Here is a 27,615-nt window from a genome sequence, read left to right as displayed (position 1 = left end):
TAATGAGCTAAATCATTGCAATCAGTGAAATTTAAAGCTGCAGGACATTAGCCACAAATTAGTAATGGGCTTATTGAATAGCCCTGAAACTCAGTTACATTAATATTTTGTCCATCATTACTAAATGTTGAGACCTGTGAAATCAGACAAAACTCCTTATTTGTTTTCCTTGCCTCAAGTGTTAAATGTGAGAAAAGTGTATCATGTATCACCTCATCACTCTTTCACAAGTCTAGTAAAAGCTTACCATCAGGATTCATTACCATCAAAGATGTATTATCCGGACTTAGTATCACTTCATCCCTAAGGGTGAAGCTATTAATTAATGAAGAATTCACCAGACACGACGCACATTCAGAGTGGTTGCTTCCTCTTATTGTATCCCATTGCACTAAATCAATGTAGGTCGATTATAATGCCAATAATATCCCAGACAGATGCCTCTTCCAAACCCATGGCAAATATTAGTACTGTTTTAAAGGTGCAATGCATAAAAATGCTTTCAGAACAAAGTGAATGTGCAGGCCATCTGTTTTTGTGTGTTCAGTCTTTATCCACAACTATTACCTGAGGCCAATGATTCCAGGTCCAGCAATCATTTTCTGCCCTCTTTCTACACCAGCATGGCAGATCTATGACAATGTACTTAGCCAGCTGTGAAAGATTAAAGAAGATTGAACCATTAAACTCAAAGGGTTTAAGATCAGTGCTGTTGTGTGCAGGCACTTACGAGAACAGATCTTCCACACTTAACGGTGGCTTTTAATTCCTTTCTTGTTTCAGTGTTACGTGCATTTATATGCATCAGTACTGAGTGCACTGAGTCAGATGTAATTAACAAGCAACATTTCTTTTATTTCAATGATACATAAATATGAAGGCTGCTTACAATCTTCTAGCTTTCAATATTTAGAATGATTATTAATAAATGCATAAGGCTATTATATAAAACCAAAAAATTGTCTACTTCACATCCATTTGAATGTCGGATTCTATCACCTGTTTTAATTAAATCTGAAAATTCAATACATTGTTTTTGATTCATTCAAAGGATGTAAGCTTTGCTGTCTAGGCCAGCATTCATTGCCTATTCCTAATTGTCCTTGAGAAGGTGGTATATTACACACCATATACAAGAGTACTTCTCTATGAATACTCATAATCTGTTAAAATAAAGAGTTACATAATATCCTTTGTTATCATTTGAAATACTGCAGAACATTTGTTAACACTGAGTTCTAACTCTTTGGTTTAGATAACAACAATGAAAAACATTGGAGGAGGAGTATTTGAAGTGTTAAGGAAACATGCTTTCTTTCAGAAAACATTGATTACATGAACTATTGAGTAAATTTTGATACTTGACAATTTATTTGGTGCAGTTCCAAGTAATTTGGAGTTGACTATGAATAATAGTAAAGAGTGCCAAGAAGCTGGTGGAGCAGATCACCCACCCTGTCTAGAACTGGCATAATTTTTGTTGTATTGTTTTCACTGGAAACATCAGACAAGCTGAGCTCTGAGTAGGAGGGAAGGAGGTGGAAGAAACCAATCTTTGCAACAGAGCTGAAATGTGAATGAGAGCCGGTGCGGGGAAGGAAACTGGACTCAACATTAAATAATAAGGTTATCTATTGGCATTGGTGGAGGGGCAACTAGCAAAGGGAGTTTGATTGAATTAAGGCTCAAAGCTGGTAGGTGCTAATGGAAGCTGAAGTGTCTGCTTTCAGCTTTGTTGACATTTTAATTGTAGGAAATCTTGGCCCATTCCGGTCTAAATGATGGGCATGCGTGTGGTGAGTCTAGCAACAACCTTTTGATTAGTTGAGGATGAGGATACAGAATGTAGTACCACCTGCATACGTAAGAATGCTAATCAGATGCTACTGGGTGATATTGCTTAAGGGTAATTGTAAACAATGACAAGAGGTTTTAAAATGATTAAGAAAAACAAACTGGAATTATGCACAGAAATGGTGGGCTTAAAAAGATGTGAATTTTACATTATATAAATGATCACAGACCCCAAAGGTGGCCAAGAATGTACAGCTAGTCTCTTCAGGAATGGCTGCAGAGTTTTCTCTAAGGAACAATGGATCCCTTCCTCGTGGTTCCAGACAAGGTAACTCTAAAAGAACCCAAAGACTGATTATAATCTTTAGTAAATACAAAGGAACGTAATGGCTATCTCATCCTAAGGCCCTTGGTATAATTGCCTAGACTGACCAGTGGACTCCAGTTTGAATACACAAAGACAGAATTAAAAGCAAGCTGAAAGTGCTGCCCATTGTCTGTCTGCCTGTGATGTGACAAAAAGGGTCTATGTGACAAAAAGTTTGAAGACTGCCACACTGAAGAAGATATAATAACCCAGGCAGGACCCCTGCAAAAGTAGCAGGCTTTTGCAGAAAAATTTAAAGCTCTTCTTCTGACTGTGAAGAATCATAACTGGAAAAAAAACCTGAAATCTCTCTCACTGGACTACAGAACACATGAACAAAATAATCAACTATTAGGATCATCCTGTGTCGGTCGCAACACATCATAATTAGTTACTTCATACAACTCAAGAACTGTTCCAGATAACATTTTATTTTACATTTACTTACTATAGGACTCAATTCTCATTTCCAATCTATATAAAGTTGTTTTACCATTTCTCCTTACCTTTTTAGTAAATAAACTTATTTTATCTTAACTCAAGAAAATGGTTAAATTGCCTCCTTTTGGAACAACTATTGGACCTGAAACGTTAACCAAGTGAAAAGGAGCTTTGTTAGATTAAACTTTTGTTGTTACCAGCAGAGGTTGAGTTGAATAAAGACTTGGAGCCAGTCATCCCCCCTCACCTGGGTTTATACAATTTGGAAGTATCCCAGCTGGACAATGACAAATCAAGGATGTATGTTTTGTTGGATGACTGTGGTGTAACTGATAAACTGCTATTGGTATTAGAAGAACTAGGAAATAAAAGTGTCAGGGAGATCAGCTCCAAAGCATAGACAACAAAGTGGCTAGTATTACTCAACATAACAAACGTTGCCCTACAGGGAGGAACAATTGAGTGGTCAATAATATCAAAGGTGGCAGACAGATGAGGAGAGACAGAGCTATGTTTACAGTTGCAGAATGGAACTTGTGACTTTGATAAGTGCATTCTCATTGTGGATGCTTGGAGAGTCTTGATCAACATAACATTAGAATTCAGAGCAGTGGTCCATTGAGCCTGCTCCACCATTCAATAAGATCATGGCTGATCTAGACTTCAACTCCACTTTCTTGCGCACCCCCCCATTGATATCCCTTACTTCCCTGGAAGAGAAAAATCTGTCCATTGCAGAATTAATTATTTTCAATGACACATTTATACCTCCCTGGAGTACAGAATTTTTAAGATTCACAACCCATTAAATGAAGCAATTTCTCCTTATCTCAACCCTAAATAATTAGCCCCTTGTCATGAAACTGGGTCCTCCTTTGTGCTCGGTTCCCCAGCCAGGACAAACAGTCTCTTAGTATCTGCTCTTTTGAGCCCCTTCCTCAACTCAAACGCCTCAAAAAAAATCTATTCTCATTCTTCTAAACTCCAGGGAATATGGACCCTATTTACTCAGCCTCTCATCATAGGACAACCCTCTCATCTCAAGGACCAATCTAATGTACTTTCACTATACTGCCTCCAGTGCAAATATATTGTTCCTTAAATATGAAAGCCAAAACTGTACACACCGTTCTTTTACTCCAATCTCTTTGTAATAAAAGTCCATGTTTAATTTGCTTTCCTAATTGCTGACTGTGCCTGCATGCAAGTTTTTGGTGTACCTTGGAGTATATCAAAATCTCTCTGAACATCAACACTTACAAATTCCACACATTTAAAAAATATTCTGCCTCTCTGTACTTATCACCAAAGTACTTGTTACACTACCTGCCATTATACTCCATCTCTCACCTTGTTGCCCGTTCACTGAACTTGTCTATTTACCAATGCAGCCTCTTTGTGTCCTCCTCACAGCTTGCAACTTGCTGAGATTCAGGAACCTGAAGTAACTTTTGCCAAAAGTTAAGGATTCTGGTTGTCAGCAATTGTATAGGATCTCCCTTTGGAATTAAAATGAGACTTAAAAAAAGAATTTTGAAAATATATTAAACATGAAGGGAATATTTTACTAGTGATATTTCTCATGTCTAATTATAAACATTGATGAAATATGTGCAACACATTCATTATACTGAGTTTATTATGACAGTATTTGACATGAAAGTAAGTAATAATGCACTCTTCTGAAAAATAAACTTATTAACATTCCCCTTTCCTTGCATGATTATGATGGTCATTCATTTGATTAAAATACTTGTGACTTGCATTCAAACATTTCTCTTGAGGCAGTTCTAAATGTCTGAAACTCATTGAAAATATTCCAATAGTTTTCAAAAATAATAAGAAAAATACTCACTGCTACAAAATATGATAGGCAGGAAACAGATTATGAAGTAATAACAAAGCTGATGGTGTAAACTACAGGTGTTTGCTTATAACCTTTGATAATATTGTTATATTGCTTCCTGCTATTTACTACTTAGCCCTTACTTTTCAGATAAATAACCAAGAAAAACAAATGAATTTAAGCATAACTTGATGAAATGAAGACAGATTTCTTTCCCCATATCCATTTATCAGCAACACATGCTTTCCTCCTCTTCCATTCAGCCTCATTAGTGTCCCAAAAGTTGGTATTTTTGTGAGGAGCATACAAGCAAACTTGGAGTGTTACTTTGCTGTGAGTCTGGCTATCCGAATGTATGTGTGTGTCTTGTCATTGGTCCACTATTCTTCATTCATTCATTGACTTGTGGTCAACCAAAAGCCAGTTCAGTCCAAGACACCAAAACCTTAATTTACCTTCATTTGTAACATTGGTCATAATTTTTCAATTTTCTATTCATTGATTAGATACAAATATGTTAATAAGAAACAGCTAATGATGTCTGGTAGGATTTGAGCCACTCTGCATCACAATAGAAGTACTCTGATTGGAATAACACAAAGTGCAACAGTTTCAAAACAGATCAAAACATCAGAATTTAGACTTTTGTCAGAGATTAGCATGTTAGGCTAACCATATAAGCATTATCACATAGAGAACTGTTCAAGGGCAAATGATAGAAATGCATGACTTTAAACCCAAGAAGCAAAGTAAAAATAAATCACTGCAGTCAACAAGATGTCAACAAATATTACTCCACTTGCCCAAATAGAGACTGTCTGCTGACAACAGCTTAGACACTTTACCAAGCACTCAAAATGAATATCTGAAAACATGATATGACATATATTGCAGTCAGTAAACGACAAAGGCGCAATTCTCATTTTGCCTTTTACCCCACCTGCTGTACTTAACTTGAAACTATTTCTTGAAGTGGATTATAATTTGTTACTCTGGTCTATTTCAATTACTTAAATGCATTGATATTTGTAATAGCATCAGTTGTGACACTTTAATGCAACTGCATGTCAATGTCCACTGAACATGAAGCCATTTTAAGCTTTTCACAAAAACACACACAACTCTGCAGGGGAATCTGGCAATTCAGGCAGTTGAAAGTTTCACTCTCAACCAGAAAGTTGAGAACTCCTGTCCGAGAACTGTCTGCTGCCAAACTTGATGGTTGATTTTTATCAGTCATTTCAATAAAGCACAATTCTCATAATATTTGTAACTAGCTCCAAATTCTTCTATTTTAGAGATGAATAAGCCTGGAATCCGGAGGGACTGCAGAGAGTTTGAGGTGGAAATTTTTTTTTGTAGCAATTGTGATGATGTGTCTCTTTAACACAGCACAGCAGAAGCGGGTCAACTGGCTGAGGGACCAGCAGGAATAGAGAGCAAGTGATCACCCTACAGGGTGGAGTCCTCTCTCGTGCAGAATTATTGAGCAGCCATGTAGGAAGCATATAAAAGCTGGGGCTCTGTCCCAAGGCAACCATGGGTTGCAATCTCCTGCAACTGATTTCTCTTTTTCAATAAATATCTTTAGTTCCTAACAAAGACTGAAGTGTCTTGACCTCGTCCAAAAAGTGCCTGGCTATTACACACTGGTGGCGAGACAGATAAATTTCAATGGCACAGCCTACCTGTGAGTTTCCAATTCAGCTGAAGTTTGGAAAAGAGGGATAGTCTACTGTCTGGCTGGCTGAGGGTGAAGAGGCTCAAGAGAGAGAGTTGTGAAGGTGGTGCCAGTCCCTGAGGGGCAGTTGAAGTAGCGAACCCAATGTGGCCGAGGAATTAAGAAGTTTGAAAAGACACAGAAAATTAAAAGGAAGAGAGATTAGCTTTCATGAGCATTACAGTTTTTTTTTCTGGCAGGGAGGAAAATAAAGGAAACAGAGCTATGTTTCAGGTTTAAAGAGAAAAAGTCTGGATAAGAGACAGTACACCTCATTAAAGTTATTGTTGGACTAACCGGTTTGATAGGAAGCTGTGATGTCTCATTCCTCAGATTACAGTGGGAAATCCTATTAAAGCACCACCTACAGCATGACGGAGAATCATAGCAGCTGTTGACATTTTAATTTCACAAATTCCAAAGGAAATGTTTACCTATCAGTTTTCAATGGAGCACATAACGCATATTAGGACTTTAATATATTGTAGGTTTTGACACTACCTGTCACATTTCAGAATGCAGAAGTGTACATAAAACTAAAGGCATAAAAAAGTTGTCATTTCATGTCCTTTTTCCCTGGTTCAAAGACAGAATTTTTAAGCACCTACCAATCTGTAGTCTTCCTTCAGCAACAGCAATTAACCTGAAACTGATCTAAGGATTCACAGCATTTAAACTTGGTGGCTTTAAAGTGACAAGCCACTTTAAAGAACATAGTGCCAAAATAACATACCTGGGAGAGATTCTCCCAGAAAAATTCTTGGTGTCATAATCTCATAAAAACTGGAGTTAACCACACTTTTTTTTTCAGCACGAATTTCAAAATGGATCTTCCCAAGAACAAAGAACAAAGAACAACACAGCACAGGAAACAGGCCCTTCTGCCCTACAAGCCCGCGCCGCCCATTTTAGCACTCAGTGAGTGCCTTATTCAAGTCTTTCGTCGATCGTCAACGATCGTTTTTGTCTACCTCTAGTGGAACTCCACAATAAAGGGGGTGCAAATTTAGGGAATTATATGTGCAACAGAGTGCACTCGTGCGTATCAGTCCAAAACTCAGTGGGCGGGGCCTATTCTCGCTGCAGAGGCCAGCAGCATAGTGCTGAGTGGTCCACTGTGCATGCACCGATCTGTAAGAGCCGAGATTGATGCATGCACAGTAGCCCCTATCTGCTGGCCTCCTGACTGCTGGCCAACTCGATCACTGGCCAGCCCCATGACCTTGCATTACTAGCCCACGATCTCAGGCTCCCCAAACATGCCTGGACCAGTCTTGATCCCACCACCTCACCCTGGCCGCAGCCCCCAATCTTCCGATGCCCTCCCTACCGGCAGCCCCGACCTCCCTGCCGCAGTCCTGAGCCATCCCCCCAAAGCCCTAACCCCTTTAGCAGGCTGCCACTCCCCAGAATGGCCAACCCTGATTGCTGTCTTCCCCCCCTCTGTCACTCATCCCAAAGTACACTTTGCCCCTTGGACAGTACCAGGTGGCGATGAACAGGATGCACCCCCCCCCCCCCACTTCCTGGTGGTCCAGCCATCATAGCTGCCCCCCTGCCACTCCAGCCAGGTTGGGTCACCAAATCCCCGCAAGTGGGAATCTGTATTAAACCCTGCTGGAGTGAAATATTCCTGGTGGGGGGAGTCTAGTGGGCCCAGATCCACTAATGGCATTTAAAATATATTAAAATGAGGGCCTGCATACATTATACAGAGCTGATGGCACCAGAAATCCAGCTGCTTGAGACACTCAATGGCACCCATCTGGAAGCCCACAAAACAGCCTCCGCTGGAGTCTCCCAGCCCGCTGCACGACAAAATTGCTCCCCTGGTGTTTGCTTTCATGAATCTACAGCACTGCATCAGCTGACTTGCAATGATCAAGCCACAGGAAATTTTTGGTTTTGTCTTCATAAATTTAGGGCATATCTACTTGAGCTATAAAGAAACATAAGAGCCATAAAATTTAGGAGCACGAGTCGGCAATTTAGCCCCTCAAGCCTGCTCAGACATTTGATACGATCATGGCTGATCTCATCTCAGCCTCAACTCCTTTCTCCTGCCCGTTCACCACAGCCCTTCAGAACCTTACTAATTAAAAATCTGTCCACCTCTTCCTTAAATTTACCCAGTGTTCCAGCAACCACCATGCTCTGGGGCAATGAATTCCACAGACTCATTTGAAAGCGTAATTTCAACTCATCTCTGTTTTAAATCTGCCACCATCTATTCTAAAACTCTGACCTCTTGTTCTAGATTGCCCTATCACAGGAAATATCCTGTGTGGAGTTTGAACATTCAATCCTATGCCTATGTGATTTTCCTCTGGGTGCTCTGGTTTCCTCCCACATTCCAAAGATGTGTAGGTGAGGTGGATTATTCATGGTAAATCTGCATGGTTATGTGGCTAGGTCAGGGGGGAGGGCCTTGGTAAGATACTCTTTCAGAAAGCTGTTGCTGACTTAATGGGCCAACTGGTCTCCTCCTGCACTAAAGGGATTTTTTTGAAAAAATACCTATGGGCTAATGTATTTCCACCTTTGGGCGATCTTGCCAGATGTGGGTGAGCAGTGGAAGAGACTACCTCATGGCAGTAAGCTGAGAGGAGCAATAAGACCTCTGTTTATTCTTTCCTTCACTTCCCCAAGCTGCTTCTACCACATAGTCACGTCCTGGAGGTGGATTCCCTTCCACAACATTAGTCTGGCAGTTGCAGTCACAAATAATTTTAATAATTTGGCACCCTCACATTCTCCTGCTTGCTGCAACAGTGTTCACATCGCTCAGTGCAGCTACAGGCAGGACCCCACTGCTGCCCGCAGTGGGAGGGCCTTTCTCATTGGGCCAGGCAGATGCCTTTTCCACCTGCCGTTTTTAATTGGACAGCGGTTCCAGAGGTGGCCTCTTAATTGGCTGCCTCCTGTGTAATTGCACAAGTGAGTACCTGGGTATCACCTCCAGGGTTGGGACCCTTTTTTGGCCCTGACCTCAGAAAATCTTTAAAGGCAGTAAGATTCCACCCATTAGGAGTTCTGGTGCCCTGACGATTCAACAAGCAAAGACAAACTGAGCCATACTTATCAGGAGTGTTTGAATTTGAATTTGTACTGAGTTGATCTCAGCCAAATCAGCAATTGTTGGGGCGCAGTTAGAATATAGAGGGAAAAAAATTTTGGTTCCAAAACCTTCCTGAAGACAGAATTAAGTTTACCATGTGGTCATAACTTGCCACATTCACTGTCTAAGCTTGAATAATGGTCCTTGTGGGAGCCATTATGACCATATGTGGCATTCACTAGAGTGCAAAGAACTAATAGATCCAATTTTAATCCAGAATGAGAGTCCATCAGGAGGCAAGGCAAGTCGTAAATACCAAGCAATATAATGTCTGGGTCTTATTTTCATGCCCTAGCCAACTGCCCATCTGAAGCACGAATCAACAATCATGACTGCAGAAACAATCTGCCACACAGGATATTAGACAGTTGTTTGGGATACTTTAAAAAGGCCCCGCCAGTTTTAGGTAGGTTTCCTTGGAATTTACTCAGAAGGACAGGTTAAATACAGCAAGATGAAACTGTACTTTAGCATTTCGAAGTCAGTTTAACCCTGCCTACCTGATTTCAGTTAAGTGGAACTTTGTCTCTTTTGTTCCTGTATTGGTAAAAGGGAAGATGTGGAGAGCTAAGAAATTTGGAAGGAAGGAAGAGATGTATTGATACAACACAGCTTAAATGTCACTTCATTGTCAGTCTACTGTTATTAACACAAGATTGAGCAAGGACAAAGAAATCAAGATCAAGAAAGAACAAAATTCAGATTTGTGTGTTTCCTTCCCTGCTGAGCGGATGAACTGACATCCTCCAACACAAGACTGTTCAAAACATGTGACTTGCTATCCTATATACTGAGAGGTAATGGAAAAAGTTGTGATGAGAACACTGAATGAAGACCATGATTCTCCAGGCTGGACGTGAACAGCTAAGTGAGTTGTGGATGTGAAGCTGAAGGAGTAAAATGAAAGCAGAGACACTTGGTTTTATAAGAAAGCAATCATTCCTCTATGTGACTACCCAGGTACAATGGTAGTATTACATTAGTGCTTTTAAATGCCACAACTAACAGCACGGATTTCAGCTAGAGCTGAATCTTTGAAGGGAATTAGTGAGAGATGTAAAGATCAGTGGGAGGCTTCAGCAACTAAGCTGAAAACTGATGAGACTTATCCAATCAATTACTGACAGAAAACCCTCCAGGTAAGGCTGAACTTGTTGATCGATTGAGTCACTGAATTCCCAGCGGGGTCCTATGCATTTTTTGTGGATAATCAGAATACAAATGTCAAGCAATATTCTTTTAACCTACTCCACCAGGGCAATTTCCAGCATTCCATCTTCATTCCTGGTTAAGCAATTACTCTTTCAGACACATTGCACAGACAGATTTGAAGGATACAAAAAAAGGCACAGAATTTGTGACCCACAGTGTACATTTCATAGGAAACCTGAAACCAAAAGGAGCCTCTATAGTTCAATAGTTTGAAAAATTTTACTGTTCAAAATCAAATATCTCCTGATAAATAGTCACAAATTTATCATTGCACTTCCATTATACTATATGTCACAAGTAAGAATGATTTTGTCTCAACTATTTCAACTACATTGCTTTATGCTTTATGCTTTATACTTGGGTTGGGGACAAAACTTTCATCCCAGGCTAAATGCCTTGAACATGCCTTGACTCCTCACCAGTGGTTAGGTAGCTGTTCCCAGGTGACTCCACATCCCTAATATCTCCCTTAAGGCCCTAATTGAGGATGTGGAAGATGGGAGAGTTGTACTCTTCCATTTGTTTAGAAGAAGAGCTCCAGCAAACGAGATGATGCGGGCATGGCTGGAGGATGCTACGGTCATCTTACACAATCAGGTCGCAAGACTCTAGCAATGGCAACTCTGTCGAAGTGCATAAGTAACTCATTTTCATTCTCTTCTATTTTGCAATTCTTTTTCACACTGCACGTATGAATACTAATGGCTCCTGCATTATATTCCAGACAGCTATGTTTGACATCTGCCAGACTCTCCAATTGCCCCATGCTGGCCATTTGAAAATTGCTAACTGTTGTTCTCAATACTCTTAGTGAGCTTGACAATGAGCTTTGAAGGCTTTTGGTTTACCAGCTCCCCTGTCAATACTCCCCCTCTCCCCTCCTACTCTCCAACTGCCTTTTAAAGATCTAAATGTGGCAAAGAGGCATTAGGAACCAGTGGCTTCTTCTAAATGCACAAATTTCTGGGCTCACCGCTGAACAGCAAGGGTTTGATTTCCAATCACTGTGAGGGAGGGGTCAACTATGGGCATGATGACTATCCTCCAATGCTCCTGTAATGCACTGCTATTTTCAAAGTGTGTGTGAGGGGATGGTTGATGGAGGCGGGGGAGGGGGGGTGCAATTGTCTCCAATTAGCTGCCTATAAATCACGTTGAAGAGCTGATAATTGGCTGTGGAAGGCCAGCAAGCAATTTTCAAACTGCAGAATGGCAGAACTGACCCGTCTGGTATAGAGAAGTGAACATCTGATGAGAGCAATGCAAGAAGCCGTAAAGTGATGCTTTTGCTGAAGTAAAATTATTGGAAAGTAGGGCTATTCAGAAAGAGGTCTCGTACCTCTTTGTTAACCACTTTATCATTAGCCTGTGCAATGATGCTGCAGGCCCTCTGAACTCCTGCCTGCTCTATCCTGCAAGGCAATGGCAAATCCAGTGGCTTTGGTCACTGCACTCCAGAGTCAATCCTGCCTTTCAGCGATGCCCAACATCACAAATTGGGTGTTGAGCTTGCTTGCCTCCGTCTCAGTTAGAAGATTTGCATTTTGTCATGTCCAGTAGCAGCATGTCCTATCCATAACTTTAAAACACAAGTTGCAATCAATTTGGAATGTTTTGGATCTAATTTTCTTTTAAGAACAATAGTCATCAACAGCTGGCTGTCGAGGATCACGTGACTTTTACAATCTCCGCTTCAAGTCGCTGGAAAATTCCTGATCGAATAACGATGAGTACCACCCACCTCCCAATCCTGCCTCTGAATGGGCATACTATGTTGAAATACATTGGTGGGATTTACAACTATTGTATGTGGCTCACCTGAAGCTCAAAATCTATAGACTTATAGACAAATAATCTCTGAGCTTGATATTTCATAAAGAGAACTGCAGATGCCAGATGTGAACTCCAATTCTCTATTTCCCATTTTGTGGTAATTGTTTCAGATATCCAAACCATTCCAGGCTGACCATTGCAGTTGACTATGTGACCAAAACTCACTTCTCGTATCCCAAATTCTTTTATCCCAAGGACCAAAGAGAAAATGATCAGTCTCCAGAAAGAATACCAGCTGCAGGAAGCAGTGACAGAAAAGGGGCTGTAGATCCGTGCCTTTTTAAACCTGTAGACTGCCACATCGTAAAAGTCTCCCAGCTTAGTTTCTTTTCAAAGTCCATTATTATAGAGACTTGATCTCCTGACATGAAAACCACAAGTAACCAACTTGGTGATCTGCTGGAAAAATCCATCCCCTTGAGGGAATGCTACAATAACCTGTCAAAGTAGTCTGACTATTTGAATCGACCTAGGCTAATCCTTCAGGACTGAAAATACCCTCTTCAATTGCCTAAACAACTGCTATTTCAAAAGACAAGACAAATACACAAATTCTCTTGTTTATAACTTGTAAATGTGCATTATCCTCTCTAACTGTATTTTTTCTTGAGGGTGTACGTGAGTATTTGAATGCTGAGTGACTAACATTCAGGCTGAATGTAAGAATAAATAATCTTGTTTATTTAAATCCACAGAATCTTGTTGCTAATTATTTAAAAATTGAGCTTACCCCCAGGCGTTGAGAAACACTTTCCTTTCCAAAAAAAGCCACATTGATTATGGAGAGTAAACGGAAGAAGGATTTCATTTCTCTCCTATTCCTGCCTGTTACAACTTTAAAATATCGTCACATTAGCAATGCAGATGTGCCAACAGCTCAGGACTCAGTAATGATTCAGGTGTCAGGCTCCTGACCCCAGACTGAAAATTATTTTACTAGGTGGTCATGAAAGGTGTTTTGACAAATATTTTTGCACCATCCAATTCTACAAGGCAATCAGCTGCAAATAATACATGCTGTTGCAATGGAATTCATGCCACAAGACACCTGATAATAAATATATAGAATACTACAGGATTAGAGGGAAAAAGTAACATGGTAGATGACCATAATTTATGAGTTGTCTACTTTCACTAACAAGACAGTTCTGCCAAGAGTAATGAATTGAGTAACTGAATAATTTAACAGAAACGTATTGTTGTGGAGATGTGGATAATATTCTCTTTCAGAGTACTGCAAATCTTTCATCAATTTTAGGCTACAAATCTTTACAACTTTTCTATCTTTGCAGTTCAATCTACGTATTATTTTTTATTCCTTAATAATTAAGTTTTTTTCATTTTCATTTTTGGTTATTTTTCACGTTCATTCATAATATGTAAATACTTTCTCATCAACATTGTGCCATTACTTCCTCAGAGTGGCAATCAGCAACAGATTGCCATCCCATACTGACTTACCCACGCTTAAATTCTTAAGCACCTGTCTCGTCGACCTTCCTGGCTTAGGCTGGGTGAGATTTAAATAGCACAGCGGGTCCTCAGCTCCAGCTCCGGTGTAAAAGAAACAGAGTGATGGAAGCAATGCCCCCTTTTCTTTAACGGCATTAGATGCTATAAAGCAGGCAAGTTGGACATGCGGGAGGAATTAGACGCGAGGGGCATCTTATATCAGTTTGTGAGAGCCAGTCATGAGGTAGGGTGGGGGAGGGAAGGAGGGGGTGTGGAGGGGGCTTTGACATTGAGGGCTAGTCAAGCATGGAGGGGTGGTAGTTGGACATGGGGGAATGGCGGTTTTGATATTAGAGGGAATGGACATGAGTGGGTGGGGGTTCAGGCTTCAGGGAGGGAATCAGGCACCTTAGTGGGGTGGGGGGGGGATGCAGGTCAAGTCGGTAAGGCAGTTGGACATCAGAAGGTGTGGGTTGGATCAGAGGTTCAGGTTGTGGGGGGGATTGGGCCAGTTCGGTTTATGGGTTGGAGCTGCTCAGGTTGGAAGGGATGTCACTTGGTCCAGTGAGGTCAGGGGTTTAGGTCAGATGAGATGAGGTGGGGTGGGAAGCGGGGGAGGGGCCCGTGCGAGTGAGGGACATGAGGAATACTGTGGTTGTTGGGTCCTTAGTTGCAAGGTGTCAGTGTCCCCTGAGGGGTCATGAGAGTATGGACGGTCCCATGCGTGTCTTGGTCTGTATCTTTTAAATAGTTACTCTGGAGTTAGAAGTGCTTTTATTTCTGCTAATTCTTCCAGAGTAACTGTGTCAAACCAGTAAAACAGCCTAAGTTAGTGATTTAAATTGTTTTTTTCAGATGGTTCCCAGCCCAGTGCAATTGTCCAAGGAGATTTATGGGATAAACTTCTGAGAAGAATTCTCCAAAACATCTTAGGTGTACTGCCCAAATCTGAAACTGGAGAACCAGGAAGTTACGGACCATTATTTTCAACTCTGCCACAGTCAAACAAAGTAACTAATTCTTTAAGGACTAACAGTTTTTTTTATGCTCCAGCTGGAGCATAAAAAAACTGTTAGTCCTTGAAGAATTATTCTCTGTATTTAAGAATCACCTAGATAACACACTAAAGAGATATATAACCTAATTTTCCAATGACACCAGGGTTAGTGGCATGGTAAAAGGCAAGTTAAAGTTGCTATAGTCCCAGATGACCATAAGCTGACTGGTGGTGACTTAACCTGAGGGTCAACCACACCTCAGGTGAAGGTCAAAGTTGAGAAAGCAAGGCCTTCATAGATAACCCAGCAGGTACAGGAATTGAACCTGCGCTGTTAGCACCACTATTCATCATGAACCAGCCGTCCGGCCAACTAAGCTAACCGGCTCTGGATCGTACTTGGTGTGAATAAATACATAAATTTAAATACCGATAAGTTAATGTAGTAGACAATGCTATGATATAAGAAGAGAAGATGCTGGAAAAACTCAACAGGTGTATCAATAAAGAAACAGAGTTAACGTTTCAAGTCATGGATCCTTCATCGAAACTGAAAGGAAGGAGAAAGTTAGAGTGAAAGCAGCTGCAAAAAAGTAGCAACTTTGTGAAGAAACAACAAATGGCCAGATGTGACAGGGGAGGGGGTGTTTTGCATTGAGGCAATACATGTATGGGATATTTTAAAAAAGAGAAGAGGGAGTTAGGATGGAGGAGAAAGGCCAAAATCTAAAGCTACCAAACTCAATGTTGATTCTCAAGGGCTGCAAAGTGCCCAACTAGAAGATGAGATACTGTTCCCCCAGCTTGTACCAGGCATCACTGCAACAGACCAAGATGTGCATATGGTCATGAGAATGTTCAGGGGAGGCGATGGCCTAGTGGTATTATCACTGGACTATTAATCCAGAAACTCAGATAATGTTCTTGGGACCATCATAATGTAGTAATCTGATCCAAAAATAATCAAAAAGGTTAGCCCTCATAACTAGAGGACTAAAATTACAGATGTACAAAGGCATGGACAGACCAGATCTGCAGTTCTGGGTGCAAGTCACTGGGTGACAGTGACCACAAGTCCGTCTACTTTAGGATAAAAATGGAAAGGGATGAGTGCCGGCCAAACGGGAGTGTGCTGAACTGGGGAAAGGCGAGCTATCGCAGGATTAGGAGGGAGCTGCAGGACACTGATTGGGAGGGACTATTAGCTGGAAAGTCCACGGTTGGCAAGTGGGAGGCTTTTAAGAGCAAAATGAAATGGTTGCAGGGGAGGTATGTTCCAGTTAAGCGGAAGGATGGGAAAGGTAGGATTAGAGAGCCGTGGATTACAGGGGGTATTGAAGACTTGGTCAGGAAGAAGAGGGAGGCGTATGTTAGATCGAAACAACTGGGTATGGAGAGTACGCTGGAGGAATATAGAGAGAGTAGGAGGGAGCTAAAAAGGGGAATTAGAAGGGCGAAGAGAGGGCATGAAATGGCTTTGGCTGGTAGGATTAAGGAAAATCCAAAGGCATTTTATTCCTATATTAGGAGCAAGGGAATAGTTAGAGGGAAAATTGGTCCTCTTAGGGACAAAAATGGGGAGTTATGTATTGAGTCGGAGGGAATGGGGGAGCTCCTGAATGAATACTTTGCATCGGTATTCACGAAGGAGAGGGGTTCGGAATCGTGCGGTCTCTTGGAGGGAGCTGAGGATCAGTTGCAGGAAATATCTATTACGAGGGAGGAAGTGCTAGGGCTTTTAGGTAGCGTAAGGACGGATAAAGCTCCGGGGCCTGATGGTATTTATCCCAGGCTGCTTAGGGAGGTGAAAGATGAAATTGCTGGGCCTCTGGCGCAAATCTTTGTCTCTTCTTTGGACACAGGTGAGGTCCCAGAAGACTGGAGGGTAGCAAATGTGGTACCGCTGTTTAAAAAAGGTAGTAGGAATAACCCTGGAAATTATAGACTGGTGAGTTTGACATCGGTGGTAGGGAAATTAATGGAAAAAATACTTAGGGGTAGGATGTATGAGCATTTGGAGCATTGCGATCTGATTAGGGATACGCAACATGGCTTTGTTAGAGGGAGGTCTTGCCTTACGAATCTGGTGGAATTCTTTGAGGAGGTGACAAAAACGGTTGACGATGGGAGAGCCGTTGATGTCATCTATATGGATTTCAGTAAGGCGTTTGACAAAGTCCCTCATGGTAGGCTGGTAGAAAAGGTTAAGGCGCATGGGATACAAGGTCAGGTAGCTAGGTGGATTGAGAACTGGCTGGGCAATAGGAGACAGAGGGTAGTTGTGGAGGGGACCTTTTCGGGCTGGAGGCCAGTGACCAGTGGTGTGCCGCAGGGCTCAGTACTGGGACCTCTCCTCTTTGTAGTATACATAAATGACTTGGAAGAGAGCGTAGGTGGTGTGATCAGCAAGTTTGCAGATGACACCAAGATGGCAGGGTTGGCGGGTACTGAAGTGGAATGTTAGGTGATACAACAGGATATAGATAGGTTGGTGCATTGGGCAGATAGGTGGCAGATGGAATTTAATCCTGACAAATGCGAGGTGATGCATTTTGGAAGGAATAATGTAGAGAGGAGCTATGTGATAAAAGGTAGACCGATTAGGAGTATAGACATACAGAGGGACCTGGGAGTGCAGGTTCACAAATCCATGAAGGTTGCGACACAAGTGGAGAAGGTTGTTAGGAAGGCTTATGGAATGCTAGCCTTTATAGGTAGGGGTATAGAGTATAAAAGCTGCTGTCTAATGCTTCAGTTGTATAGAACGTTGGTTAGACCGCATTTGGAGTACTGCGTCCAGTTCTGGTCACCTTACTACCGGAAGGACGTGGAGGCTCTGGAGAGGGTTCAGAGGAGGTTTACCAGGATGTTGCCTGGCATGGAGGGGCTGGGGTACGAGGAAAGGTTGGAGAAACTGGGACTTTTCTCCTTGGAAAGACGGAGGTTGAGGGGGGACATGATAGAGGTATATAAGATACTGAAGGGAATAGATAGAGTCAATAGTGAGAGACTGCTCCCTAGACTGGGTACAAATACGAGAGGTCATGATTTAAGGGTGAGGGGGGAGAGGTATAATTTGGATGTGAGAGGAAGGTTCTTTACGCAGAGAGCTGTGGGGGTATGGAACGCGCTACCGAGGAGGGTGGAGGCAGGAACGTTGGACTCGTTTAAGGTTCAGTTAGACAGACACATGAGTGAAACGAGGATGGAGGGTTATAGTAGGGGCTATTAAATAAGGTTAGAACCTCAGGAGACACCGGAAATGCAGACTTGTAAGTTAACGTTTTTGTCTTTTTATTCCGCAGGTGGAGGTCCACCTCGTTGTCAAACGAGGGGCATGCACACGGTGGGTCGTGCGTGGGCTGCTCTTGGAGGTTCCGGGAGTGGCCTAGTACTTCGTGTCGGTGTGTGTGCTTGATCGTGGGCCGGTAGACGGACGCCGCAACAGCTCAGTGACTAGCACTGCTGGCTGTGCAGATACATGGATTTGGGCCTGTGTCTGTGGGAGTTTGTGCATTCTCCCTGTGGTTGCGTGGGTTTCCTCCGGGCGCTCCGGTTTCCTCCCACACCCCAAAGATGTGCTCTTAGGCTGATTGGTTTACCAAATTGACACTATTCTCCCCTGAATCTGGCTAAGTTAGGGGTTCCATTCGTAGACACACAGGGTAGAATAGGTGTAGGGTGATGCGGCGGCACGGGCTCGTTGGGCCGAAGGGCCTGTTTCCCGTGCTGGGTTGTTCTTTGTTCTTTGTTCTTTTGCCACACCTTGGAAAGAAAGACCATGAAAGATGTGCAGCGAGGATGCGTTTTCTCTCTTTCTCAGTGACATCTGTTGATTTTGACAATGCCTGTGATGCTGACAGATTTTGCAAAGAATTCAAACTTGCTGCTATTTTCAGAAGAAGAGCTAAATCATCTGACTAAAACTTTAAAACACCTAATAGTTGACCCAGAAGGACCACTGAGTTCAACTTGAAGCCAGCCAAGTTCCCTGTTGCGCTCAAACGAGGAGTGGGAAATGAAGGGAGCCTTTCAAGTCCTCCTAACCTGGTCATAACAGCATACATTGTAAAAAAGCACAAATTTATGGATAAAATTGAATTAAAATACCCTTCCCTTTCCATATACAGCACAAAGTGCCATACTGGAACAATGAAAACTGCAGTCTGGAAACAATTGGACAAAATATGTATTAAGTATAACCACAAACATTCCAAATCAACAAGTCTTGCAAACCACAATTTGTTTCATTTGCATAACTCCCAGAGCCACTGTGTCAGCATTCCTATTCCCATTTCCCCCTAGGTATGCACATACACACATATGAATTAGGAGCTGGAGTAGCCCATTCGACCCCTTGAGCCTGCCCTACCTGAAAACTTTGACGGAACTCTGTGCATAATAATGTTAACTAGGGTGCAATACTTAACATTTCAAAGTCATCTTTCAGTCATCATTAGACATCTGAAAGTGACCAAATGAAGTCAGTCATTTAAAATGTATTCACACATCACTCAAAGGCTACAATTTATTTGCCTGTTCAGTTGACATCTCTGGTGATCAACTGACATGAAATGATGCTGTTGCAGCTCTCAGCTAGCTTTAACTATGTTCACAGCAAGGACTTTAACCTTGGACTTTAACTTGGTGTTGTGAGACTTCTTACACAGCAAGTATCTCAGGACTGTTCAAGCACTTGGGGACAATGCACATAACTTAAAGAGGCCAATTTGATGTAGTCTCAATGTGGAGGGTTGTGTACATGCATAACAAAATGTAGGACAGTAAGAGGAAAAGCAACAGGTGGGATGTTCCTTCTCCTCTGATGTGCATTTCACGACAGCGAGAGGCAGTGTGCCATTTGCTGGCGGCGAGATTTATGGTTCCACCATTGTCAGTGGAATTCCTGTTGAAGATAATCCTCACCACTGGGAAACCTGCAGCAGGAGTGGAACAGTAAGATCCCACTGGTGAAAATGACAGCCAGATTTTAGCAAATTGTGCATACACAGGAGTTTGACTCTGACCAATAAACCTCTGAAGTTTTTCTTCTTTCAGAGGATAGGTGTTTGCTGAGAAAAGAGACAATGATGTGAGGGGGAAAGAGAGACTTTGCACGGATATAGTAATCAAGTGGTTATGAAGGTGGTTTTGTATCACATAAATCATGAATTCAAATCCTACCATGGCAATTTGTTTGCAGGTACCAGGATATTAGCCTTGAAAGCTGCCAGACTGTTGAAAAGCCCAATTGGTTCATCAGTGCCTTTCAGTGGATGGAATCTGTCACTCCTACCAGATCTGGCATACATGAGATCCCAGTTCTACACTATATGATTAATGAGTATGATTTCAGGGCAGTTAAGGATGGGTAGTATTGCAATGTTATTGTTGCCTGAATCAAAAAAGTAAATTAAAATGGAAGCCTCTCTGGGGCTTGTTTGAGCAAAAGGACAAAGTGTGAAATATGTATAGTGTGGGAGAAATTCAAGTTGACCTTCCTGTTAGTTTGATAAAAAAATTGTTGAAGGGACATAATTCAGATTGTGATGTCATGGACCTTATCTCTCCAAGAACTGAATGGGTTGTCAAAGTAGACGCTAATAACTGCCGAGTATTTACAGTACCTTCTTGCATAAGGAAATTGTCACTCTGGATATGCAAATCCTGAATACAGATGATCTTATAATGTTGATAATAGAATGGAGAGAATACACATCTTGCATAGCTCAACAGCTGGGCCTCTTTTCTCTAAAAATGACTGAATGGTGATCTGGTAGTTTTTTTTAATTAGTAAGAGGTTCACTGGGATAGATGCAGAGATGTTCAACTTCTGAAAAATTCCAAGTCTATGATATAAGATTGTCAACAATAAATCTAATGAGGAATTCAGGAGAAACTTCTTTACTCAATGTTGAGAATTTGGAATTCACTATTGTGTGGAATGGTTGAGCTGATTAACATAAAAGTTTCTAAGGGGAGGCTAGATAAACACATGAGGGAAAAAGGAATGTGATTGGGTGAGATGAAGAAAAGTGGGACAAAACTCATGCATAGAGCAGCTTGGTCTGCTTCTGTGCTAAAACATTCTATGTACTTCAATATTCAACAATGCACATGAATCATAACAGAGAAACAACTTGATGCATCCAGTTTTAAGGTGAATTGCTCAACTTGTACTAGAGGATTGTACTCAAAACGTCGTTCTAAGAATCTTTGTTTCTTTGTGATATAGGTAATCCACATTTTTTTTCATTTCCTGCTAAGTTTTTGTAAATCAGATCGCAAATTAATTCAAAAAGTAAGATGGACAATTCTAATTGCAATAATTTCTGAAGGTTCCTGACATATGCTCCATTTCTCCAGCCATTCAAATGGCCACTTACATGTCCCCAGCATTTTTGCAACAAACATGAGTGTTCCCACAAAACCAGAAAACACAATTTTTTTTGAACATCCCTATGACGTTTCTGCTAGGCTGCGCACTCTGTATCTTAAATTCCTGGAAACGACATAGTAATCCTGGTGGGTTGGCATTCCTATCAAAAAGACACTTAATAACTTTGAAATGGATACATAAGCCCTATGATGAAAATAGACCCAGGCAGAAATATTCAATGATCATTCATCATTCCTTGATATATGTAGGAACTGCTCTGGAATTTAAATTACATCTTTTGTAAGCCTAACATGTTCTGGTCACCAATTCTTTTCAAAAGTACTATTTTCATGAAAAGGTTTCTGCAGTTTTATTTTTCACTTGTCAGAAACGCTGGCCTGTATTTTACGGTGCACCATGCTCCCACCCCCACCTCTCAGATAAAATGTCAGGGGGATGGGTGTGGGGATGTGGTGGGCGAGGGGAGCAAAAATGAGCCAGCCCACAATTCTAATGTCTGCCCTCCAGTAATTTAATGCTGAAAGCAGCATCAATTGCTTTAAGGTAAAGCATCTGCCCCTAAAACAGTAGGAAGCCTTAGAGAACTGCTGGCCAATGGATAGCCAACATCTCTGTCATCCCTGCAGTGATAGTGGGAACGCTGGTCACTGCTGGGATTACAGACTGTCCCATCACACCAAGTAGCCGAGGTCAAATCCAATGTCAGGAGTTTTAGTGAGGTATATGAGGGGGAAGGATTAAATGAATGGATGGCCTTTGGAGGTGAGGAAGGGGTGGGCAGTCCTATGCCGCCAATTGGACCATGGGGCCCGTTTAAGAGATTCCCTTCTCATTGCTCAACACTAGACACCAACAGTGGGCTTCCCACATGATGTGGACCTCTACCTGCTGAGGTTAAAATACCAGCAGGGTGGGATTATGCTCTTAAGTGACCATTACTGGGCCATTTAAGGGCTTCAATAGAGTCAAAGTTGGGTGAGTTGCCACTTCATACCCACTAATGGGGAAGTATAAAATCTAGCAAATAATGTACAGAAGATGTTATTAAAAAGCATCATTGCATCACATGCAGGCAACACCATTTTGATTATAATGTTTCTGAGATATTTCCTTCCAAAAATAAAGGTTTGGTTGAATAAAGGAACCTTTTAGTTTGGGAAATAAACATTCTGTACAAAATTCTCCAGAACTTACATGTACATTCTTGTTGAGGCACTTAGAATACTGCTGTGACAGAGAGAGGTGAGGATCTCTTACATGTGGATTCATTTTTCGGCAGAATACCGCAATACAAGTCACTTGCAACTCAGTTCACAAAATTTTGTACTATATCAATCCTTCTTGTGACTGAAGGCTTTAGCCCAACGATATTTCTCAGGCAAGATGAAAGATAAATTACAGTCTCTGCATATTAGACATGAATTGTATTATTTCAAATCTACTGCAGCACACACGCAGATAAAACTGAAATTGAGGCATTTTGTAATGTTACTTCCAGTTTTTAAAAATAAACAATTTACATTTGCTTTAAACCAGAACTTCAAATACTTGAGGGTTTTAGGTTCTTTAAAATTGCGACGGGGATTTTCCGGCTGTGCACGCCCCACCACTGCTGCAAGCGAGGATGGAGACTTTGGCACTCAACCAACTCTCTGTTCACTGCAGCAGGACCAGAGAATCTTGCTGCTGCGAATGGTCAGAAAATTCCGACTGATCTTTGATGTACACTTTGTCATACATAGGGGTAAGCACCACAATTTTTATCAATCTTCTATTAATTCTTCCAACATCACAAGCTAAATTATCCTTTGCTCAACATCCCTCTAACAAACTGTCACTGCATGGAATGTAGCCTTGCTATTAAGTGTAATAAATTACAGGATCACTTTGCCCAACTTATACCATTAGTGTCACCTCTTCTGGAAGAAATATTCCACAAATTGGATAAACTTTTACTTGGAATAAATACATCTGAAAACATTATAAAATCACATACAGACAAGCAGTTAGCATCAACCCAAGAGTAATATTTTCTGAAATCCATCATCACGCATTTTGACATATATAAACATTCATAAACTTTAAATCACACCTGATGTGTTCAGTGACTCAAAAGCATTTTTAGAAATGGTTTTGTTTTTCTGATTTTCTATTCATTCAAAAATGATGCTCAGACATATAAAAGAAGGAACTGTTGATATTGATGTTTGGTTTACTTTAGCACATTATTAATCTGAATATTAATTATTTCTCTATTTTTGAAGTACTTTTGATATCTTAAATGCAACTGATGTCATGAATAAATTGTATAAGCTTCCCTGCAAATATATTTTTAAAAAGGTATTGGTGTTGATAAAGGATAGTTTGGACATGATTAAAAACTCACGTTCGGAGGTTTTGAAAGTTTTTTTCACTTCTCCATTTCCTGAGGCAATGCAGCCATCCTCATCATCACAGTCTCCACTGACCTGGATATCGTCACCATCTATTTGCCCACTGCCCTTTTCTGTTGGACGCCATTTCTCATATTTGGGGATCACTTTTCCCTGCAACAGCTGCAAACAACAATTTGAAATCATTGTAAGGTTACTTCTCACCTGCACAAGTTATCACTTTAGTTTGAAACATGTGAGAATCTGTAAAAACCTGCAAATATTGGAAATCATGATATGGGACTGGAAACGTGTAATACAAAAATAGAAAACAGCACGAATTACCACATAAATAAAGAAAAAACATTTAATGCTTCATGTGTAACTTTTCATCAGAACTTGTTACATTGCTGCTTATTTCAAGCATTTTCTGCTTTTTACTGTTTCTAGAAAATACAAGTGTCATAACAGCAAGAAGTTTCAGGTCTGTGCTGGTCAATTAGGCCCGCTCTGCATCGCAATCTTTCGACACAATGAAACAGCCTCCGCGCGAATCACGCTATCATGGAGACTCCAGGCACCTGACTCACTTGAGGTGGTTGCAGCTGTGCACTATTAAACAGGAGCTAAATTTAAATGCTCCCACTGCAGCCACAGTCAGCCATGCCAGGAGGATGGCACCATGCAGAGCAGCTGCACATTTTGCAGAGGTAGAATTGGGAAGGCTGTTGGTCACTGTGGAGGCAGGCCACCCACTTCCCCCGAGATGGTCGACAACCCAGAGGCTGGGTTGGCAATGCAGTGTGGCAAGCGGTGGCAGGCACAGTCAGTGCCCGTGACACGGAGGACCGGTGAGCAGTGGTAAAACAAAATGAACAACATCATTTGGGCAGCAAGACTGAATGTCCATCCCATCCTGGCATCAGTCCCAGTGACACGTCTGGAGTGTCCACATCGCTCCACTTCCTGATACCCGGTGGTCTTCCAGCAGCTGAATCCAAGCATTTTCCTCCAACCCTGCTGCACATCCCATCACAACACCAGCCTGCCGAGGCAGGGTTCCAACATATGTCACCCAATTGTGCCCATGCCAACACCCCCCGACAACCCGCAGTCTTCCAGGTATCAGGCTTTCTATCCCTCCTTTTTCCCCGCAGGAGAAGATAGTCCAAAACAGGGGGAAGACTGGTGGTGGAGTCTCCAAGCAGTTTTTCCTGACTCCGTTTGAAAAGCTTGCCATTGCGCTGTCAGGGTAGGCAGAGGAGAGAGTTGTGACAATTAGGTCAGTGTGCGCTGCAGAACTGAGGAATCACATGCCTTATTTTGGAGGACAAATCTCAAGTAAGTTGCAAATTGCCCAGATACTTGTTGCACCCTTGCAATGAACCATGTACTTTCCTTTCCTTGGTAGGAAATGAATCAGACAAGCCCCGGCCCTCGGGAATCTGTGCCCCTGATCGTGCCCCCGCACCCCCCCCCCCACCCCCTGACCCCCACCCCGCCACCACCCCCCAACCCACACCCGCCCCGAGCCCTGTCAACACCTGAGAGGAAAGCTCCAAGGACAGATCTGAGGAAAGCACCCACCATTAGATACAAGCAACACATGCACCATTCACAGATACAGTCACCTTGGTGAGGTATGTTAGTGGTGAAGCTTCTGGGATATTTTTTGGTGCGCATAATGCAGTCATAATGCACAGAAGGTGGAGGCGGGAATATTCAAAGGCTCGGGCAGCCGGAGGCCTGCCAGAGCCAAGGAAACAGCTGGCCCCCAGCAGGTGCCAGGGCGCTGGGATCAGTTTTCCCAAAGCTGCTGGGGATGCAGAGGCAGAGCCAGGGAATGCAGGAGGGTTGTCAACAACATTTCAACACCTACAAGGCTGTTTGGAGGAGTCCCAGTGTGTGGTGCCGGCATTGAGTGACACTGAGGCTAAAACTGCATGGGTAGCAGCCACAATGGAAAGCCTGGGCATGAAATGGTCACCATGGATGGCAGGTCCAAGGCATGCCTGAGTCTCACAGGACCACGACAAAGGGCCTCAGGAACATAGCTGAGTCTCAGAGGGCCATGGCTATAGGCCTCAGAAGCATGCTGGAGACACAAAGGGCCATGTCTGTGGGCTTTGAGATCATGGCCCTGTTACAGCGGGCAAATGTGGAGCAGTCTGAGAGTTTACCTCAGGCTTTGAGGCCTATTGCTGAGGGGCTCCAGAGCTTGGTCTAGACTCAAAGGACTATTGCTGCAGGCTCTCATACCATGGTGCAGGCAATGTTGGGTCTCCAGGACTGGCAGAGCCAGGTGACGGAGAGGCTTCTGGAGCTCACTTCAGCTACCTCTCTGTCCCATGGACTGTCCCAGGGGCTCGCAAGCTCCCGGGGGAGGGGGGGAAGGACTGAAGCTGAAACCGGGACCTTCCACCCAAGACAGTCCAGTCACCCCAGCTCTTCTGAATCCCCCCTTCCTCATAGCTGTGCATCTCAAGGGCAGCAGGCTGAACAGGATGGCATAGATACCTCAGTGACACTACAAAGTTAGCCGGGGCCCTTCAGGCTCCAATCCCCGGGGGGCGGGGGGCTTGCCAAGAGCATCACAGGCCACAAGGCGTGGAACGCAGCTGACCACCTCCACCTCTGATGTACTTCCTGGGGGAGACCAGATGTAGTGATAGGACAGTAGGGTCACCAAGAAGGCACAGGTGAAGGTATGCACTAGTTAGGGCTTTGGTAATTGTCAATTTACAAATTCACTAATAAATGTTATTGCACCCCGCAGCTGTGACTGATTGGTCTGTGATCTGTGAGGTTCAGAGTGCCCTACTGCACAAGAGATGCCCTTTGGCCCAGCGAGCCTGTGAGCCCCAGTTCCCAGCACCTGTGCCAGGTCCCAGACTGCATTGGTAGTCTCAGTGCTCAACTGCAAATGAAGTCACTAGGTCACCTGACCCACCGCCATGGAAGGCACAGAGAGCATTTGGGTGGCTATGAGGGGGTCCCCATTGGAAACCCTTGAGCTATAGAGTTGCATGCACCCAACTGGATGGCTGGTGCACTGGACGTCAGGAATGCCTTGCTGTTCAGACCGATGGTGGAGAAGTACCCTTGTGACTTTCATGTGGCTGATTGCCACTGTAGCGAACACTGTAACCAGAATGACATCTGTAGGGTTGGGACTCGACATAATATGCAACCCCTTGGCAATCATCCAATGGGCAGGGAGAACAAAGAACAAGAACAAAGAACAACCCAGCACGGGAAACAGGCCCTTCGGCCCAACGAGCCCGCGCCGCCGCATCGCCCTACACCTATTCTACCCTGCATGTCTACGAATGGGACCCTACTCAGTCAGATTCAGGGAAGAAATAGTGTCAATTTGGTGGAAACCAATTAGCCTAAGAGCACATCTTTGGGGTGTGGGAGGAAACCGGAGCGCCCGGAGGAAACCCACGCAACCACAGGGAGAATGCGCAAACTCCCACAGACACAGGCCCAAATCCATGTATCTGCACAGCTAGCAGTGCTAGTCACTGAGCTGTTGTGGAGCCCGTCTATCGGTCCAGGATCAAGCACACACACCGACATGAAGTACTAGGCCACTCCTGGACTTCCAAGAGCAGCCCACGCACGACCTGCCGTGTGCATGCCCCTCGCTTGACACGAGGTGGACCTCCACCTGTGGAATAAAGACAAAAAATATTAATCATACAGCCTGCCCTTCCGGTGTCTCCCGAGGTTTAACCCTATTTAATAGCCCCTACCATATCCCTCCATTCTCGTTTCACTCATGTGCCTATCTAACTGCATCTTAAATGAGTCCAACGTTCCTGCCTCCACCACCCTACTCGGTAGCGCATTCCAGACCCCCACAACTCTCTGCGTAAAGAACCTTCTTCTCACCTCCAAATTATACCTCCCCCCCCTCACCCTGAAGTGATGACCTCTTGTGTTCGTACCCAGTCTAGGGAGCAGTCTCTCACTATTAACTCTATCTATTCCCTTCAGTATCTTATATACCTCTATCATGTCCCCTCTCAATCTCCTTCTTTCCAAGGAGAATAGCCCC

At 42.9% G+C, this 27,615-nt stretch overlaps 1 protein-coding gene across 3 annotated transcripts in view; it reads right to left on the bottom strand.

Moving 5' to 3' along the window:
• The window catches only part of gpc5a (glypican 5a), a 1,078,596-nt gene that overhangs the window by 396,286 nt on the left and 654,695 nt on the right, over positions 1–27,615 (bottom strand). For all 3 annotated transcript variants that reach the window (XM_080198140.1, XM_080198142.1, XM_080198143.1), the window contains exon 7: positions 23,567–23,735. In XM_080198140.1, the coding sequence (XP_080054266.1) occupies positions 23,567–23,735 (169 nt within the window). The remainder of the gene's footprint in view (positions 1–23,566; positions 23,736–27,615) is intronic.

The sequence above is a fragment of the Carcharhinus amblyrhynchos genome, chromosome 10, assembly GCF_965287045.1.
Source record: "Carcharhinus amblyrhynchos chromosome 10, sCarAmb.v2.hapA, whole genome shotgun sequence".
Classification (NCBI taxonomy): Eukaryota; Metazoa; Chordata; class Chondrichthyes; order Carcharhiniformes; family Carcharhinidae; genus Carcharhinus; species Carcharhinus amblyrhynchos.
This window is presented reverse-complemented; position numbering and strand designations above follow the sequence as displayed.